The sequence below is a fragment of the Gorilla gorilla genome, chromosome 1 (genome assembly GCF_029281585.2).
Source record: "Gorilla gorilla gorilla isolate KB3781 chromosome 1, NHGRI_mGorGor1-v2.1_pri, whole genome shotgun sequence".
Classification (NCBI taxonomy): Eukaryota; Metazoa; Chordata; class Mammalia; order Primates; family Hominidae; genus Gorilla; species Gorilla gorilla.
The window spans coordinates 54327717-54349328 of NC_073224.2; the positions used below are offsets into that span (position 1 = coordinate 54327717).

The 21612-nt window shown below is 38.0% G+C and overlaps 1 protein-coding gene across 12 annotated transcripts in view; it reads right to left on the minus strand.

The window, feature by feature from the left end:
• Positions 1–21612, minus strand: part of PPP1R12B (protein phosphatase 1 regulatory subunit 12B) — a 237926-nt gene that overhangs the window by 151923 nt on the left and 64391 nt on the right. For 11 of the 12 annotated variants that reach the window (XR_008673551.2, XR_010135054.1, XM_019028846.4 and 8 more), the window contains exons 2-8: positions 17650–17780; positions 11820–11938; positions 8822–8981; positions 7363–7507; positions 5617–5691; positions 3720–3799; positions 2914–3053 (exon numbers count right to left, since the gene is read on the minus strand). Coding sequence is in view for 10 of the 12 variants with exons in the window: in XM_019028846.4 (XP_018884391.3) it covers positions 2914–3053; positions 3720–3799; positions 5617–5691; positions 7363–7507; positions 8822–8981; positions 11820–11938; positions 17650–17780 (850 nt within the window). In the remaining 2 variants the exon portion in view is untranslated. The remainder of the gene's footprint in view (positions 1–2913; positions 3054–3719; positions 3800–5616; positions 5692–7362; positions 7508–8821; positions 8982–11819; positions 11939–17649; positions 17781–21612) is intronic. The other variant, XM_063709525.1, reaches the window with a different exon arrangement.

Below are 21612 nucleotides of genomic sequence, written 5' to 3' on the forward strand. Positions count from 1 at the left end.
ATGCTTGGATATAAACTAACAACTTGTAAACTCTTGCAACTGTTGGCAGAAAAAAATAAACTCAATGTTATTCCCATCTTGGTAGGCTCCAACTCCAACTTTCAGATAAAAACTGAAAACTATCTCCACATTATTATATCATATATAAAATCCATCTATAATCTGTCCTTTGGGGATCTCATCCTTTTCTACAGTTTTACCTTTCACTTCTTATGCAGATAATTTCCACTGGGTCCCTACTACTACTCTGAGGAGTCCCAGATCAAAGTCCAGATCTTAGGCACACCACTTGCCAGCTATGAAACCTAATTCACCTAACCTCCTACAGTGTCAATTTCCCATTCTAAAAAGTAGTGATAATAATACATACCTCAGAGTATGGTTGTGAGGATTAAAGAAAAATGTTTAAGTGTGGTGCAAAGTAAAAAGCACTATACAAATGTAAAGTTTTATAGTAATTCCCTGAACTAGATACAGTGTGTCTTACTAGTGAATCCTATTGACTACACTTATATCTCTCATGTGACATGTATTTTATTCATGTATACACCTTTCTATTCCCTAACTGGATATATTCAACAAAAAACGTTTAATGAATGTGAATGCCTGTTATGTACCAGGCACTGAGCTGAGACCTGGGAGTTCAATAATAAACCCAGAGTTCCCAGCCAAAATGATGAGTGCTACAGCAGAGTTAAGTAGGCAGTGCTAGAGGGACATAAACAGAGAACAATCGTGGGGTAGAAGAACAGTGAAGTGGCCCATTTCCTTTCAGCTTCCTATACTAGAAAAACCTAAAGAAAGACTTTTTCAACCTGCTAGATCCTATAGTTTTCTACAGAAATCACTCAATGAGCATCGATGGCCTGAAATGAATTTCGGCTTAAATGGTACAAATGTTCAGAAGCAGGAAAGCTCAGGGCAGGTTTGAGGAAATTAAGCAGTCCAGCTTGGCCAAAATATGTCCTTATCTATGTACAGCATTGGAAAGGTCAGCTGGAGCTAGATTATGAAAAGTCCTGAAGGCCAGACTATGGGGCTTGGGGTTTATTTACTCTGTAGGCAAAGATAGAGTGAGGGAGGTGGTCATAGGTTTAAACAGAGGTGTAGCATAATCAAAAGGGTACTGTGGGTGTTTATGCCAATAGCAATGTGAAGACGGGCTACAGAGAACAAGAGATCTGATGCAAGGGTACAAATCACAAAGCAATGACCATAGTTCAGGCAGCTCCCTCCAATTTTTCTCATACCTTGGCAACTAACAAAAGTGATCTAGAATAGAGCAAGTTCAGATACTTGTTGCAAATATTTGAAGCCTAGAACATGTAAGTACTCAATAAATAATCAAATATCAAAAAGATGAACATTTATAAATTCTGATAGGTACTACAATACCATTTCCAGAGCATACTGTGCATGATTAATAATAGAAGTTCAAGTCTCAATGAATAAAAGGTCATCTCCTATACTGTAAACTTAGCTGGTGCCTTTCTTCTCTATAGAACTGATGGTTCTCTAACTTCCTTTTGGTGACTGACATTCAATGAGCCTCAGATACTGAGACATGAAGAAGGGTAGTATTCTCCCATCATGGAGAGAAATCATATCAGCAAAGCCAGACCTCATCAGGAGCTGGTGCCCAGACAACAGAGTAAGTTAAATATCTTCATTATAGGTAGGCCAGCCATGGCAGAGTTCAGAGGAAAACACAGACTCCATTGTAAACTTAATGTGTGACCCTTTCCCCTCTAGCAGAAACATTTCATCTCATCATGGACTCCAGTTTGGAGGGATAATATGGCAGTGAAAATGGGGCTTAGGTACACTATTCTTTTCTCAGTGTTTGCCTGACTATAAATCAAAACCTGTGGATTATTTTATAGCTTGTTGGTCTGACCATGTTCAACATCTCACTCTCACTGTTGGGGTTCCTGTCTTGTCAAACAATAAACTTAAGAAGCTCTAGGGCCAGGTGCAGTGGCTCATGCCTGTAATCCTAGCACTTAGGGAGGCCAAGGCAGGCAGATCACTTGAGGTCGGGAGTTTGAGACCAGCTGGCCAACACAGTGAAACCCTGTCTCTACTAAAAATACTAAAATTAGCTGGGCATGATGGTGCACACCTGTAGTCCCAGCTACTGAGAGGCTGAGGCATGAGAATCACTTGAGTCTGGGAGGCGGAGGTTGCAGTAAGCTGAGATCACACCACTGCACTCCAGCCTGGGCAACAGAGCAAGACTCTGTCTCAAAAAAAAAAAAAGAAGCCCTATATGAGGTATATATTATCAATAATAGCCATAAAGGTAAATATGATTTTGTTCCTTCCTTACTCCCCAACTCACATGAGAGGGAAAAAAAAGATTTTAGGATTCTGTATAGGAAATCAGACAAACCTGAGAATTAAATGCAAGTATTCACCAGTTGGTTTGACCCTAAGAGCTTCTGCAAGATCTCATCTTCTCTGCCTCTCAGCATACTGACATTTTGGAATTTAGTCTCTACGCCATTTACCAACCTGGAGTAAGGAGAGTTGGATTCCTCACATAAGAATTATTACCTTTTCTTTTTAAATTTTTTTGTAGAGACAAGGTCTTGCTATGTTGCCCAAGCTGTCTTGAACTTCAAGCAAGCCACCGCACTTGGCCTCCCAAAGTGCTAAGGCACTGTACCCAGCATTCACCTAAGAATTCTTTGTGCACCTTATCATATGGCTACACAGGAATTGGTAGATATAGTCTAACATAGCTCACAGCTTTTATATCAGGTGATCACTGGCAATTTGATATCTTATCCTTGAAAACTAAACTTCAAGCTCTTTTTGGAGTCCTGTGGGGCCTGGCTAGCTCTCTGACAAGGAGTAATCTTCTTACACTATGGAGACAGAGGATCTTCACTATGAACATCTTTGCATTACCTGCCTCCTTCTCAGTTTCTGACTCAGAAGCTTCATCTTCACCTTCTTCCTCCTCTGAGCTGGAGCTACTAGATTCTTTGTTTTCTTCCTCCATTTCTTGGGACTTAGGTGTCTCCTCCTCATAGAGCATCTTCTCTTTGCTAAATTAAAGATGACAACTTGAGTATAATTCAGAAATGATAATCAGGTATAATAAAGGGAACAAGTCTATAAACCTATATGTGGAAGCAATAATAGAAACATATTCAAATTCTTCTTTACATCTGTGTGTTCTTCCAAACCCTTCATTTTTGCAGACTAAGATTTAGTATTTGATGACAGAGTATGGCTCAAGGAAATCTGGCCTGTTTAACACACAGAAAAAAGAAGAATGAATTTTGATGACAGTGGATAAATATTCAAAAAAATCATTTAACAAATGTTTACTGAGTACTTATTACATGCCAGGAATCATGCTAGGCACTGGTATAGTCATAAACAAAATAGACATTGTCTCTGAGTTCATGAAACTTACAGTAAGTAGAGGCAAAAGTTGAGACTAAGAGCGCCTAAGCCAGGATTTTAAAATGCTGCACACAGTCTCAATTAATTCTGAAGTTTAAAACACAGTCAACCATCCTTAGTGTCTCCCTCACATATCAATGCCACTCTCTCGTCCCACAAAGTTTTCCACAAGTTTCCCATAAGTTTATAGATCATTCGGCTAAATACAAACACAGAGTTTCTTCACTTTATAAATTCTGAAGTTAAGTATGTCACTGACACAGAGCAAAGCTCATCCCATTACTCAAGCCTAAATGTCTTACTTCTTAAAGAACCCACTCTGAATCTTGCTGTTCAGATCTGACTCAATGAGTTTATTCCGTGTCTCCTTTTCACTTCGAAGCTGGAAATGGAGAAAACAGAGAGAAAAGGGAAGAAGTTGACTATTGGTGAAAAATCAGCAGTATTGAGAACCAAAATGGTACTGTCATTCTGAAGAAAATAGGACCAACACCAAAGAGGTAGTGGGGAACCCGAGAAAAAGAGAAACATATCAGTTGGGTCTCCTTAGATGACAGAACTCATCCAAGGTAGAAGAGAAAAGCCATGGTGTTAAGAACTTCAATAAAACTGCTCCTATCAAATATCCAAACCCAATCTTCAAAAAAAAAAAGTCTAGATTCTGAAGGATAAAAAGCCAAAAGGAACCTGAAAGAATTCTTTATGATTCATATACTGAAATAAATTGGCAATATTTCTAAAGAAAACACAGGTACCGAATGGGAAATAAGCCCTTAGGGAAAATGGTCTGCTATTTAGATGCATGCTCTAGACAAAATGTATTCATATCCCTGGAACTCAAAGTTATGCAGAGGGCAAAGATAAGCACTATTCCCACTGGTGTAGAAATATTACTTCATGAATAATACTATTGATGTTCAAAAACCTTACCATGCTAGGTACAGAATACACAGGAACTCTCTATTTTTGCAACTTCCATGTGAGTCTAAACTTATTTCAGAAAAAGTTTTTAAAATTAAAAGAACCTAACTGTGCAAAGTATACAACTTATAATCAGGAAGGCTGTTGCTGCTAAATAACAGCATTGACACTGCATCTGAAAATCCTAGTTTCAGTGATCCTGACTGCTCAACAAAGAGAACAAAATGAACTTTAAGTTGTGTTTGTATGAGCTTTATGTATGTGACTTTTCCACTGAGCCTTAAAATAACCAGAATCTTCACTTTACCATACCAGACATAATGCTGAACACAACAGAGATTAGGTATGGTTGATCTGTCCCATCATTGAGCTATATAGTTCTTTGATTCAGAACTGCTGTTTTCCACACTTGTCCTAAACTTTAGTTTACATTACCTGAGTGACAGCACGTGCAAAAGAAACAAAAACAAAAACAAAAAAGTCACTGATTTTTTTTGCCCCTAATGTCCCACCCTAATGTCACTGATCTTTATTCTCCGCACTCAAATTATTCATCTGCTTTATGAGTAAAAAATATGGCTTATTCACTCTTCATCTGTATATGGGGTGGGTTTTCCATTCTGCAGTCTGAACAAAAATACAGTACTTATGTAGTTCTCCTGTATAGCACTAATTAAGCCAAAGACATGCATGACCAAACAATAAAAGATTCAAAATGAGGAGCAGAGAAAGGAGGACTGAATTCTAGATGTTTCATAAAACTGGAGTAAGTAGGAATCACTGACCAAATACTCTCCTATATGAAATGACAGTTTTAGTATTATGTGTATTTACTTATTTTTTAAGAAATATATTCTTCTCTGTAATAAATGTGCTTAAATAAAGATAGTCTTTTAGTCCATAAGAAAAAGAAAAGCTACAAGGTATCCTCCACTCTGGTACTTTCTATTTGGAAAAACATCTGATTTGAACATATCACATTCATTTTCTAGAACTCAAGGGTTCTAGAACTCAAGGGTTAGTTTTTTGTGGCTGTTTTTAACTTTCAGCTCCTTGAAGGCTATCTTATAATGAGCAAAAAACCTGAACAATAATGGTTTCTGGGATATATTCTTCTAACAGACTGTTTATAGTTCCTGAAGTGAACAATTAACATCTCTGGAATGCAGATATGTCCATTTCAACTCTCAGCAGACACAGCTGAAACAAGTGATTGAGATACTTGGTGTGAACTGCAAACTATTAGAAAACTTTTGAAAGCACCAATCAGAAACTCACCACATTCTGCTTCTTCTGGAGCAACTCCAAATGCTCCACGAGACCCTCATCAGCCACATCAAATGGTGTCTGGCCCTGGCAGAGAAAAGGAGCACCATGACTGATAGAAAACAGAATCAGCAATTACGTGACTTTATTAGGGAACTATTCAATAGTCACTTTTTGCCTTTGACTCCAATAATAGCTGCTTTTCAAACTAATCTACCATACATTATGATAACACCTTCATCTATCACACAGGACACATAACAAGAAACACCAAATCCTTTAAATATAGAGTTTGTACAACAGTACTGCAGAAATCACACCATTTCTAATCCTTACTGCCACCTGGCAAATAATCAAGTGAAATCCCTACTTGTATCTGTTCTAAAATGGTCTTAATTGCTATGATAAATTCCATAAAGGGCTCTTCAAAACTTCAGAAGGAGGTTCAGGGCACACGTTTAATAAAGATTAAATCACAGGAATCATCTTCCTTTAAGTAAGGGGAGGACTGACAAGAAAGTTAATTCTTTTAGGAAGCATCAGCATAATTAAGAACCCTGACCCATAGTCTGAGAATGAAACCTGGGTTCAGGAGAGATGTGACACAGATAAGAATATCTACTAATTAAAAGGCCATATCTCTGCACTACTAGAAAATCAGTACATACATGGGCTGGGCACAGTGGCTCACACCTGTAATCCCAACAATTTGGGATTACTCAGTATTATTCAATATTCACTTTTTGCCTTTAATTCCAATAATAACTGCTTCCCTAACTAGTCTACCATACAGTATGATAATACCTTCATCTATCACAGAGGACACATAATGAAAAACACCAAATCCTTTAAACACAGAGTTTGGGATTACAAGTGGCAAGGCTGGGGAATCACTTGAGCCCAGGAGCTTGAGACCAGCTGGGAAACCAGTGAGACCCCCCCATCTCTACCATTAAAAAAAAAAAAATTAATTTAATTAAAATAAAATCAGCTGGGTGTGGTGGCTCATGCCTGTAATCCCAGCACTTTGGGAGGCTGAGGCAGGCAGATCACGAGGTCAGGAGATCGAGACAATCCTGGCTAATACAGTGAAACCCCATCTCTACTAAAAAAAAAAAAAAATACAAAAAATTAGCCAGGCGTGGCGGCATGCGCCTGTAGTCCCACCTACTCAGGAGGCTGAGGCAGGAGAATGGCGTGAACTTGAGAGGTGGAGCCTGCAGTGAGCTGAGGTCGTACCACTGCACTCCAGCCTGGGCAACAGAGCGAGACTCCGTCTCAAAAATAATAATAATAAAATAAAATCAGTAGACATAGGGATAGGAGTTCCAGAGCTTCTAAGTTGTTTGAAGTGAGACTGAATAACACTATTTTCAGCCAAACTCAAGGATCTTTGTCATTATAACATTTTAATGACTCACATGAATACGGCAACAATAAAATCTTTCATACCTCACCACAGACAGTAACATTAGGCTCCTCAAAGCTCATTTTTTGCCAAGAACAAATATATTTTTTTCCTGTTTTAGAGGCTTGAACATAAATACAATCAGAAGGTCCACGGAGTTTTATTTTAAATAACAAACATAACTCTGTGTTAATAGGGCCAGAGGCAGGGTGGTGGAGGGTAACATTATAGCTACCGGTGATGTATATTTCACAACAGTCAGACTGCCATTGAAAAGAGATGTTAAGCCTTTTATTCTAGAGACCCAGCCACCAATCTCGTTGTTCTTTTAGAGGTTCAGGCTCACTAACCAGTTTGTTTCGAATATCCATGTCACAAAGTGCTTCTGCCAGGATGGAGCAAGCCTCCTTCACTCCCCAGTGTGCAGCAGCATGGAGGGGAGTCCAGCCATCATAATCCTGAACATTGAGTTCATAGCCAGCCTGAATTAAAAGTCTAAAAAGAAAACCCAAAACAAGACATATATCTTCTGTATATTATAGTTTTCTGGCAAATACACTATTACCTAATTGATATTTCAGATTTTGGCCCTGAACCACAGGGGTCTTATGATTACTTCTGCTCTCTAAGACACAGTTTGGGTTTCATAGTTAACTACTTTGTGTATCAATCATAGATGACCTTTACCAATCCTTTCAAAAAAGTCATAAGATATTTCCTAGGCATATCCATTTTATACCATACAAGGGGAGTATACGGAAACGTATGTACCTAAGATTAACCAAAGCATAATTCAATTAGCCAAATCACGTAACTCTGTTAAAGGTACATTTTCCATTTTCCAGTGCAGGGAAGAAGTAACATATAAAATGAAGACTCTGATAGGCTGTGGTCATTCTATCTATCTGTAATAGTGTCAACAATAAAGATAAAGTTTAAAAAAATAAAATAAAATGAAGACTCAATTCTCTTCAGGGTATTTTCCCAACTAGCTTTCTGGTTGGTCTTTCTAGGACACTATATTTACCATATACCCACATATCTCCAATTTTTTGCTAACTATAAACCTATAATTTAATTTGTATGCATGGAAGAGAAAAGATTTGACTCCTGAAGACCCAAACTACATTGGGGCCCTTATGGATAGCACTATCAGGCAGAAATGGAGCACCAAAACACTGCTATACCTATTAGAAACCCTGCATTAGGTGAAATATGAAATACTGGAAGAGTCCAGTTAACAACTGCACATATAATGCCTTTGGCAACCCATGTATTTGGGAAAGCCTGTGAACATTAAGTACCAAGAGCTACAAGAAGCTTGTATGGATGTAAAGAAAAATGGAACAGACAGAGTAGTAGAGTCCAAATCCCTCATATAAGTTTGGCTATCCTGTGCCAGCTGGACACTGCATACTCAAGATCTATATAATTAATCTAATGACACAAAAGAAATTATATAAGTCAAAACGGAGCAAATGATCACAAGTATTACAGGTCAGAAGAAGAGGTCGTTGCAGGGATATTAATGACAAATCAGAGAACTGGAAGAAGTCCCCTCCTAGGACCATGTACCTCAACTCTGTTTCACATCATACACGTTAGTGAGAAGCTAGAGGAATGGTAGGAGGGAGGGAGACAATCCATGGATGAATACCAGCAAAATGTGAGAAAAGACTGCACAATCAGAGAGGAAACCAACAAAAAAGGAAACACGTCATAGCGGAAAATCTAATTCAGCCTCTGCTTCCAAAACCTATTCCATCTTCTCCCAGTGAACCACTCCTGATTGATGTAAATGGACAATACCTGAGGACTTCAGAGTAGCCCTTGGCAGCAGCCACATGAAGGGCTGTAGCCCCTGAGCGAGCCTGCCTCACATCCTCTATTTTCCCACTGTTGAGCCACTGGCGGGCATCCTGCAACATCTGCTGCTCTTCTTCTTTTCTTGACTGCTCTAGATCAACTCCTACAGAAACCAGATACCAGACAGCCAGGATTACTAAAGCTCCACTTAAGTTTGACAGGATATTTTCCTTAGATTAAAGCACATCATAAACATAAATACAAATAACAATTTAGCCATCAAGTTGGGTAATTATCAAATTTAGAAGATCAATGGCATTTGTACACATATTAATGGTCTTACCAGGATTAAATCATCAGGTTAAATATTATGTGATACAGATCCACTAAGGGAATGCACCTAAAATTGTTTTCAACAGAACATAAAGACAAAGGGGACATTATTTTTACATTATAATATTTGTACAAAGCTATAAACTTCCAAGTCTTTTTACATGTTATATGACTTTAGTTTCCCAACAATCCTTCAAGGTAAATATAATAGATATTACAATCTTCATTTAACAGATGAGGAAATAAAAATAGAAAGGTTAGGAATCTTGCTCAAAGCCACAAAACACATTAGTGACAGAACTTGCTGCTAGAACTCCGATATCCTGGGTCCCTCTCTGTCATTCCTCTTCTGGGTCCCTATCCACTCACTATACCATAGGATTAGTATCCAAAATCTTGGTTTCAGGTATTGATATGCTTTAAAAATTGAACTATCTCTAAAGTTCATTTCCATATACAGGTAAATACACTGACTTGAAGATATATAATCTAGGACAGATTAGTAGGTCTGATCTGCAGTTTAAAAACCTGTCTGCTTTCAAGGGAATGCAGATTTTGTTTTCCTTAAAAACATTATGAAAGAACTCCAAGAGTTCCTCCCTTTAGCCAATAACTCTCCAATATCTGTGCCAGTGAAAAGGGGTTAGGGTGAGGCATACCCCATTATACAAAATAATAAAATGTCCCAAATACAAACATACCCATTCAAAAAGTTTTACACTCATTAGCAATCTTTGTGCTTGGTCTACTCCCTTTCAGCTCTTAAAAGAGAAACTGCTGGGTGCGGTGTCTCATGCCTGTAATCCCAGCACTTTGGAAAGCCTAGGTGGGTGGATCACCTGAGGTCAGAGTTCGAGACAAGCCTGATCAACATGGTGAAACCCTGTCTCTACCAAAAATACAAAAATGAGCTGGGCATAGTGGTGGGCGCCTGTAATCCCAGCTACTTGGGAGGCTGAGTCATGAGAATTGCTTGAACCTGGGAGGCGGAGGTTGCAACGAGCTGGGATTGCGCCACTGCACTCCAGCCTGGGAGACACAGTGAGACTCTGTCTCAAAAAAAAAAAAAAAAAAAAAAGAGAGAACCTGTCAACTACCTAAGTATTATCTGTGTGATTTTGGGAGACGGATGGGGTGAAGAGGTAACCAATTTAAAACAGATCAGTACTCCAAACACAAAGAAGTGTTAGCAGTGCTGGAAAGTTAAACATATATATGAATACCCCTTTCAGTAGAGTGTGTTCCCTCATTGAAGAGTCAGCAATCAAAACAGAAAAAGTGGTTTCTCCAATCAAAACTATTTTTTAAAACTGATTTTTTAAAAGTTGTTTGTACATTTTAAAGCAAATCTTAAGAGATAAAACTGATTGAGGCTGGAGGTTAAGCTAAGCATAAAATTCTTCAATTCAATAGGGCACAAAGCCAGGCACTATAGCTCACGCCTTTAATCCCGGCACTTTGGGAGGCCGAGGCTGGTGGATCACTTGGGGTCAGGAGTTTAAGAACAGCCTGGCCAACATGGTGAAACCCTGTCTCTACCAAAAAATACAAAAATTAGCCAGGCATGGTGGTGCACACCTGTAGTCCTAGCTACTCAGGAGGCTGCGGCAGGACAATCACTTGAACCTGAAAGGCAGAGGATGCAATGAGCTGAGACGGCACCACTGCACTCCAGCCTGGGCAACAGAGTGAGACCCTGTCTCAAAAACAAAAAACAAACAAACAAACAAACAAAATAGGATAGAAAAACTACACATGAAAGGCAGCAAAAGCAAGTAGTTACTGACCTAGAACATCACTATATTAAGGTAGGATCAGCATACTTTCTCCAAAGGGCCAATATATATTTTCAGGTTTGTGGTTCATCCAATCTATCACTACTACTCAACTCTGCTGTTGTAGCACAAAAGCAGTTTTGGATAATATGTAAACAATGCGCATAGCAAGAATTGGCCCTGACTGTTCTAAAAGTTCATATTGGGAAAGACCACTGGAGCTAAATCGTCTGGGATGAACCGCAAGATTGTGAGTAAGGTAGTTTAGCAGAAGGACTAAAAAAAAAAATCACTACAAATCTTGTCCACAGAGTTTTGCGGTGGAAAAAGAACCCAGGGACTTCCAGGTTGAAAAATTCCATCCTATTCTGTGAAATCGATTCTCCTAAAACTATAAAATAAGAATAAGCATTTTTAGAATATATTATTCTAAGTTAGCTTCCTCACCTTAACAAATTATCATACTAATTCTCATGATTAGTTACAATAAATATCTTTATCAGCACCACTTTTAGCTCTCAACAAGGGAAAAGATGCAAAGTCACAAACTGAATTTAGCCAATTCTCAAATTTACACTGTATTCCAATACCATGTATACACACAGTAAGAAATGTTCACATTCCTCATCAGGTCACTCTTAATTGTATGATGGGTATGCAACCTCTGAATGGCAAAAACAAGGAATGATTGGTCATCCTTTTGACATCTGGCCTATTCTTGTCTGAGTTATTATGAGGATACATGATGCTGGATTAATAATTAATGCACTGCAGACAGATCAAATCCTCTCCTGTCATGTGATAGTGAAATGCTCTGCACAGCAAATGGATTATTTTCTGTAAATGGCAGTGTTTGAGAATGCTTCCTGGCCCCCTCCAATCCATGAGGTTACCTTGCTTCTTTACTTGCTCCAGAAGAAGATCCTTCATGGCTGGCTCTTCTGCAAGGTCAGAGGGAACTTCACCTTCACTATTGACAATACCTACACTGGCTCCGTGATTAATGAAATACCTGCGTAGACAAGATCCAGGATCAATATTATCTGTCAATCTAATATAAATTTTACCCATGCATCTGGCATTCAATACACAGCGAAGTCTCTATTTTGAGTTTAAAATATGGTCTCAGTTAAGATATTCCATTATTAATTTCTATGTGCCTTAAACTTCAATAATTAAGACTGAAGGCTTCCCCATTTCCTGACTAGAGCAATGCCAACAAACAGCATTTCTTTCACACTCATATTACTAACTCCCATCCTCTCACTGCCAGTGGATGGCAAGAGAATTTCTAAGTAACATAAGAAGAATTTCTAAGAAGGCATGCAGCCTTAAACTTTCCCAGTGCCACACTGGAGCTTATTAAGTAGTGTTGTGGGTGTGAAAATAGAAGAATAAAGTGTGCATTAAAATTTGCATAAATCTGCCTAAATTATGCCTCCATAAAACTCTCCTATCAACCAGACATCCACATGAAATCTTCCTCTACTCTAAGACGAAACTAAATTACTTAAGAAGAAATATTAAAACGTTAAATAATTAAATTCTAAATCCAAAGAGAATACTTGATTCTGAAGAAGAAAGGTCTGATAATTCAATACCTTACATAGATACTTTTTGATTTTCAGAGTGCTTTCACATAAAATTATATCATAAGTCTTAGGCAACATTATGAAGTAGGCAATGTGGGTATTATTACCATGACTTTAAGAAATTGAGGTTCATATATATTAAGTAATTTTCTCAAAACCACATAGCGGGTAAATGGCAGAGGGTACAGCCCCAGTCTTGACTTCAAATCTAGTTCATCTTTTCTTTAGATCAAGTCACTTTTGGGCCAGTGAGAACCCTAATAACGCTAGGAGCTCTATCAAATACTCAGAAGTGTTTAAAGGAAAAAGAAAAATGATTCAAATTAGACTTCAATCCATTCAACAATTCAATAAACATTTACTGGACCCCTACTATATTGAAGAAACCCCGCCTTTTTTTTTTTTTTTTTTTTTGAGACAGAGTCTTGGTCTGTCACTCAGGCTGGAGTGCAATGGTGCGATCTCGGCTCACTGCAACCTCCACGTTCCAGGTTCAAGCAATTCCCCTGCCTCAGCCTCCTGATTAGCTGGGATTACAGGAACGTGACACCACGCCCAGCTAATTTTTTGTATTTTTTTAGTAGAGATGGTGTGTCGCCATGTTGGTCAGGCTGGTCTTGAACTCCAGACCTCAAGTAGTCCACCCGCCTCGGCCTCCCAAAGTGCTGGGATTACAGGTGTGAGCTACTGCGCCTGGCCATGGGAACCACATTTTAGACACTGTAGGAGATTTAAAAAAAAAAAAAAGAGAGAGAGATAATATATGGCCACTGGCCACTGCATTCAAAGAATTGGCAGAGGGAGCCAAAAGCAGTGGCTCACCCCTATAATCCTTTGGGAGGCTGAGGTGGGCGGATCACTTGAAGCCAGGAGTTTGAGACAAGCCTGACCAACATGGTGAAACCCATCTCTACTAAAAATACAAAACTTAGCCGGGCATGGTGGCAGGCACCTGTAGTCCCAGCTACTCAGGAGGCTGAGGCACAAGAATCATTTGAACCCAGGTGGCAGAGTTGCAGTGAGCCAAGATCAGCCTGGGTGACAGAGCAAGACTCTATCTCAAAAAAAAAAAAAAAAAAGTTGGCAGAGGGAAAAGAATCAATAGAGATTAGATTAAGACCATGTTTTTGCTTTCTCAGTGCCTAGTACCTGGTATAATAGGGCCTCAACAAATGTTTGTTAATTTATAGATCAATTCTACATGTATAAAGCTCAAAAGCCTTCACAATTCACCTTTTAACCATCTCCTTCTTTTCCTTATAGTCTCAGAGGAAGACAGACCTTATTCAATTCCAAAACTAACTCCCTCTATTTGTATTCTTAATTCTATCAAGTCCTAGTATTCCGTTCATAAATTACCCTTCATTTCCACATATTCAACAGCTCCTCTCTTCTGATTCCTCTCCCTTAAGCAAAAGGAATATTCAGCTACACCTCCCCAACCCTGAAATATCAAAATGCAAATAATACACATAGTAAGCACTCAACAAATGTTTCCTGGATTGAAGTGTGCCCTATACTCTATAATCAAACTAAACCACTTACTGTTCCCAAACACATCAACTCTCACCCAGCTCTCTTCCACAGCTTGTTTCTTCCAACTAGGTGGAACACTATCCCTTCTATTTTCCCTTGTAGAAACCTTTCACTTCTTTCAAAGTTCATTTAAAATGCTTTTGCCTTCATGAAACCTTTGCCTGTTCTCACAAACTGAATTCCCTCTTTCCTTCCTTTAACCCCATACTCCCTCTTCTCCTCCCCAACAAACACTAATTCTAGACCTCAGTCATGACTTACACTGTACCTCGATGCAACCATTCCATCAGACTGAAAGCTACTTGAAGGCAATGTGAAAGGAAAATAGAAACTTGGGACCCTAATTTCACTATTCCAAAAGAAAAAAAATTAAGCTGAAAGCTGAGTCATGCAAGAAGCTGCCTTACCTTTTGTTTCTAAGCAGATAGCTATGGATAAAAAGTTAAATATCTCCACAGGTTCTATGTTTACCTCTATGTTCACATTATCTTATGTAAAGTGAGATTTACTGAGCGTGAGATGAACATTTAATTGACTATTCCCCTACTTGCTCCTTTTCTCTGGCAACATGTGAATTCAGGAATGTGACCATGCTGCTTTTCCCTTTTAAGTATTGATCTCAACTTGATCTCTGGGGAAAGGCACAGATCTGTTTCCTGGGTGCGCATCTTTAACCTTGGTAAAATAAACTTTTAAATTGATTGAGACCTGTCTCAGATAGTTTTTGGTTCATAGCAACAACTGGGTCTTCCTCATTATTATCATCGCCATGACATCTGACACTTGCTTTTTTTCTCTTGGTATTCCATAAATATTGCTTGAATTACATGAAATATCTTAACCACTCTACTCTGACATCTATTCCATCCCTACTGGATCAGGCATAATGTCACTTGGGTATACAGGACCCTGCTTTTCCCATGTTCTACAATCAAGAAGACGAATTTTTAGAAAGTAATTTGGCTCTCTGTTTTTCCATTTTCTCCAGTTCTAGGGAAAAAAAAAAAAGTTAAAAACCTCTTTAGTTTTACTTTTACCTGGACAAGAATAAATATCAACCTATGAAGTAATTTCTACTTTATCTCTGAGAATCCTTACAGTTGTCCAAAGGCTCACAAACAGCCACTCGCTCAATAAATATGCCCCTAGAAAATAAGGCCTTCTTGTCCTTCCTAACTCAACACCAATACAAGGTCTTTATGCTACTATCCTAAGGGAGGAAAAAAGAAAATGAAATATGTTCAAAAACTGAGAATAAATTAGCATCTCAATAAACTATAAAGCCAAATGCTGTATGTTTGGGTCAATCTGCTGCTTCTAAGTGAAACATTTATTCATAAAAAAAATGTAAAAACACCCAGCTAACTAGCATTGAGCCTGAACTCATTTTAAAATGAGGAAAAAAGCCTCTGAAGCTCCCTGCTTTTGATGCAACATACTGAGACAAAAAGATCACCATGAAACATGAAATAGAATGTACTTGGATTCTTCCTAGAAAGCCAGTTTGCCTTTACTCATTTCTACTCCCTTGAAATTTAGAGTTCCTAATGATTCTGGGAATAAGAGCATAAAGTCTAAGATCTTTAAGATACAAAAATAAAAATGACGAGATCATCACGGACTGATCTTATTTACAACATTCTCCATTGGCCCTGAGGTAAAGCAACCGAAATGAACAGTACAAACAATGTTTTTTTTCCATTGCATATTTAAAAAAATGCTACATACTGCAAATAAATAGATGACAGTAAAGTCAAAACCTGTCTAATAATGATGTGTATAGTGAAAAATAAAATAAAGAAGGCCATCTCTACCGTCACCCCACCTCTGCAATGGATTCTGGTCTAGATCACCTCTCTCCTGGTCAGACTTCCAAGTTTAATTTATAATAATCTGTCTTAGGAAACAGTAGCTCTCACAGATTTATTTCATTCAAGGTAATATTTGTTTGAGCTAGAGATTGTTACATTGTGAACTTACTTCCAGAAGAATTATATTTGTTCATAAAGATGAATTAAAGAAATCACTGTAAAAAAAAAAAAAAGCAATTATAATCATTCTCTGTACTTAGCTTCACACACAGGAAGATAATGCCAGCACAAGTGATCCTAATTCTAAGCATGAGCTCTCCTTAGAAAAGTGAAAGAAAAAACTTAGGAAAAAATTGAATCCTTGAATGTAATGAGATTTGGTAGCTCAAATATCACAAGCATGCCACCTGAACAAATAGCAATTGAAAGGCCAACATGTTCTATAAATGTTTCTTAAATAAATGTTTTAAGTAAAATCACCTCAACTCTTAGGCATCAGAATTCTGATGTTACTGGATAAGACTAAGACTAAGAGCCCTCCTTCCTGTTAGACTCTGAAAATAGGCAGCCTAGGGGATGAAGAGGTTACTGACTTTTACTAAATTGGAACAGAGGGAGGAATCAAGAGTGAAGAAAACCGCATTGTTTATTTCTGTTGGCTTTGGGGCCAACCCAGTCATCCACTTTTTAGAACAAGCAGCCCAGTCAAACACCAGTGCTGCTGCCTAAAGTTTCTCTGGCTCTGACTCTCCCTTTGTTTAACTTCTCCCACTGAGCATCCCTGGGTCAGCAGCAAACCTAGCAACTCAGGCTCTCCCTTAGGAAACCTGGGCAAATCAGATTCTGTGGGAAGTCATTCTCAGGCCTCTACACAGCTGCCAACAAAATTCTCCCTGCTGTTTCCTGGACAGGAGAAATGTAATGGAGCTCTAATCATATTATTGAAAAGGGCCTTCACACAAGCAATCTGATTTTCAAAGGAGCATAGAATATCATGATTTTATTTAGGGAATTTACCTTAACAATATAAATTTACCCTCATCTAGGATACACTTAACTGCCTCATTTTAAAGATGTTTCGACTGCCATTTTAAAGATGTTTCCTTGTTTAAAAATAAACTCCCCGATCATTCCTTCACACAACAGATATTTATTCAGTGCCTCTTATATCTCAGGTACCACATGGTCAGGATTCTTCTGCCCACGGGAGGGGCAACTAGTTGTCCTGGAGATTAGTAGCTCCTAATGTATCTTATTAAATATTCCCATTCAACTAATGTGGAGAACACATGCCAGTGCCCACCTTTCCTTTGTTCCACATGTTTAGGCTCATTCTTCTGCTATTAACTACACGAGTGCTGTGACTGGTATGCTAGGCATTTTTTATCTTCATTTGTACTAAGCACTGATTTTTTTAAAAAAACAGTGAAATAGGTTTACAAAGAATCCAGAAAAACATCTCCAGGCCTGCCTGTATACGTGCCCAGCTACAGTTGTTCAGAAAGTGAACCCAGACAGTGGAACAGCCACCTCTGCATATCCCAGCAAATATAAATTACCTGAAAATAGAAGCAAACAAAAAGAGTTTCAACTAAAAAACTACGGATTTAGCAGCTTTACAAAACATTGTATTAGTTACGTCTTAAAGATAATTCAACTTTCTGCTTTTGTAATCTGTAATAAAGAGAGATTATAACTATTTATAAAATTCAAATTCCTAAGAATAGAGGAGAAATGATGGCTATTCCTACAAATACTGCAAAGCCACACACACACTCACTCACTCTGCTATGTTGAGATAGCCACAGGAAGCTGCTGCATGAAGGGGCGTCCAGCCCTCGTTGTCTTGCTGGTTTACATTGGCTCTGTTCTCCACCAGAAACTTCACCATGTCCAAATTTTCATCAATACATGCCTGAAAAGAAAAGTCCGTTCATTCATTCAACAAGTATTCATTGAGTTCCACTATGTGCCAGACACTGCTCTGGGCACTGACAATGCCCAGCAGTTCTAATAATACATTAATTTCTATTTCTTCCATATTGTGTCCAGAGCATGACTTCTAGGCTTTGTGATCTTATGCAAGCTCTTAAATGTCTCCATGCCTTAATATCTAAACTGTGAAACACAGTTTCATGTATAATCATACTTAATCTTTTTTTTTTTTTTTTTTTGAGACAGAGTTTCACTCTTTTTGCCCAGGCTGGAGTGCAATGGCATGATCTCAGCTCACCGCAACCTCTGCCTCCCAGGTTCAAGCGATTCTCCTGCCTCAGCCTCCCGAGTAGCTGGGATTACAGGAATGTGCCATCACACCTGGCTCATTTTGTATTTTTAGTAGAGATGGGGTTTCTCCATGTTGGTCAGGCTTGTCTCGAACTCCCGACCTCAGGTCATCCACCCACCTCAGCCTCCCAAAGTGCTGGGATTACAGGCGTGAGCCACCGCACCCGGCTTATGACACTTAAATCTTGTTTATAGTATTATTAGGATTAATTGTGAAAGCGATTTCTAAAGTGCTACAAATGAATAAGCTGTTTCATCATTATATTATAAAAAGGAAAGTATGTTACAAAACACTGATTTGTATATGAATTTTATTTTATTTCACTGCCACCTATTTGTCGCAGATGCTTATTAATTTTAAAAGAAAATAATCAGAGGATCGCCTGAAGCCAGGAGTTTGAGACCAGCCTGGGTAACATAGTGAGACCCTGTCTCTATTATTAAAAAAATTCATTCCTTCATTCATTTAAAAAAGAAAAAATCACACAGGATCAAATGCAGTTTTTCTCAGTGGGAAGTTGTAGTTTACGACTCTAGAATTGCTAAACAAACACTGCTTTGGTGAGAAAGGGTAGGGTGATCATTTCAAACAGAAAAAATGTATTTTCATGTATTTTCTGAATGGCTTCAAACACTATGGCAAAGTATGCTTGCAGTTATGGATGGTTAGGGAGTCTCATCTGCTCATTTCATGGCAGCAATTAGGAGAAAGCAGAAGCTTTCTGAATAAAGGCTTTAGGCTTACTATAAGACTAACAGAAACAGTCACAAACAGCAATGAGATCTAAAAAAACCAAAAGGTCTTGACATAGCTACAGAATAAAAATGTGGTAGAAGGCCCACATGTGAAAATGGTAATCATTACCAAGGCTTGGATGGTTACAAAACCATTGGGATAATTCAGGACCAAGAAACAAATGCGACTCCCTTTTTAAAACTTGCCTTTTAATCCCCTCCTTTAAAAAACAAGGCTAAAACTTCAGCTCAGGAAGAATTATCCAAATCAAAGGATTTTCATAATAATATTAAGATATTACTTGCATTTTCATTGTATTGACATTTACACTAATGATGCAAAAGCAATGGTGAGTAAAACCGCTGGTGCCTTAACATGAAGCAAGACAATGGCATCAAAAACTACCAGCAGGCACTATATTCTTCCTCACCACATACAGTTAAAAAAATAAAAAAGAAAGCCAGTTTCACTTAAGAATAACCTTGAAGAAGTAGTATAAAATTTTTTTTTAATATTCTGTGTGAGAAAATGGAAAGTATACGTAAAGCACTTCTGCTGCATTTTGAGGTATGATGGTTGATTCTAGGAAAAAGCACCTCGGGCCAGGCATGGTAACTTATGCCTGTAATCCCAACACTTTGAGAGGCTGAGGCGGTAGGATTGCTGGAGCCCAGGAGTTCAAGACCAGCCTGAGCAACACAGACCCCATCTCTGCAAAAAAATTAAAAATTAGCTAGGCATGGTGGCACGCACGTGTAGTCCCAGCTACTTGGGAGGCTAAGGTGGGAGGATGGCTTAAGCCTGGGAGGTCGAGGCTGCAGTGAGCTGTGATCACTGCTCTCCAGCCTGGGTGACAGGGCAAGACCATGTCTTGAAAACAAAAACAAAAATAAAAATAAAAACACACCACTTGTGCATCTGCTTCAGGTGTGAGATGAACTAGCCACTTTTTAAAATCAAAATAACACCATTTTTATTCAAAAGAATAACCAACAAATTATCATTATTCAGACTTGAAAATGAACAAAGTAAGCCTGTCACTCAGAGAAAATAATCAGTATGTGTTGCAATAAAATGTGACCACCTAAGTGAAAATAAGAATTCTGGAAACAGCTACCACCATGAGCTTGACAGCATCCCAGTATTCACTTTTCTGATAAGATCTGTTTGACTATCAACAAATCTGATTTGTTGATATTATATAATGAAATGTATTTAGATTTGTAAGATCTCTGTAACTCAATCAACCTATATTTTCCAAATAAACAAATGCATAGTGTTAGAAAATCACACATGATGTAAAAGATTCATTCAAAGTTAGACTAATGCGTTTTAATGTAACAGAGTAAGAAAAGTCCATTGACATGGTTTCAGCTTCCACACTGCATGAACATTTAAGAAACTCATGTCTTAAACTACCATTTCTAAAACTTACATTTAAGAAACTATCAGGTTGGGTATGGTGGCTCATGCCTGTAATCCCAGCACTTTGGGAGGCCAAGGCAGGTGGATCACCTGAGGTCAGGAGTTTGAGACCAGCCTAGCCAACATGGTGAAACCTCATCTCTACTAAAAATACAAAAACTAGGCAGGTATGGTGGTGCACACCTGTAATCTCAGGTACTCAGGAGGCTGAGGAACAAGAATCACTTGAACCCAGGAGGCAGACGTTGCAGTGAGCCGGGATGGCACCACTGTACTCCAGCCTGGGCCACAGAGACTGTCTCAAAAAAAAAAAAAAAAAAAAAAAAAAAAGGAAACGAACCATCACTTGTTGGAGTTTGGTATAATATCCAAGAAAAACATCTACAATTGTCTGAACAGACTATTAAAATGCTCCTCCTTTTTCCAAATATATACCTTTGAGAGGCCAGATTTTATATACTTTCATCAAAATAATATATCAAAGCAGATTGAATACAGACATTAAAATAAATTTGTAAAAATGTAAAACAATATCACTATTTTTAATTAAAATATGTCATTTACATTCACATGTAAGCAGGGTAATTGTTGCTTTAAATGACTTAATAAGTACATATTTAATAACTACATATTTTAAAAATTTCTCAGTAACATATTAATAATCAATACAAACAAAGTCCTGGTTAAATTTTGGGAGTCCTAAATGATTTCTTAAGTATAAAGGAATCCTGAGATCAGTTTGATAACCACTGTCTTTAATCAAGCATACCAAAAGATATTTCATGGTTATAATGAACAATTATTTAAACGGCAAAAGATTACTGTGGAAAGAATTAAAGTTAGAACTCTAGAGGGCCCTTGTAACTACAGGACTTAAGTAGTACATATCATACAAGAGAACTTACAGGAATTCCCTTCAGAGATAAACCTCATATCAATCCTGCCTAAAAGGGGATGAATGAAAAAAGGGTGGTTTCATTTAGACGAAAATTTAACTAGATAACTTGGTTACAAACAGCATCTTTGTTATTTTTTCCCAAAATATTTGATACTTCTTTTACAGTTACTGAGATTAGCTAAAAATGTCAATCTAGGTTTGATTTGATGCTATATAATACATTCCTCCAATCTGACCTTCTGGCCAATCTGACTTTTATAGCCAGTATTCATAATGGTCTAGTTTTCAACAGCAGCTCCAGTAATTATATTTCTTCTATGATGTTTTCTTAGGTTTATCAACTTCCACAAGTATATCCCATTCTTTACCATGTAAAATGTTTCATAATTATTCATCATATTT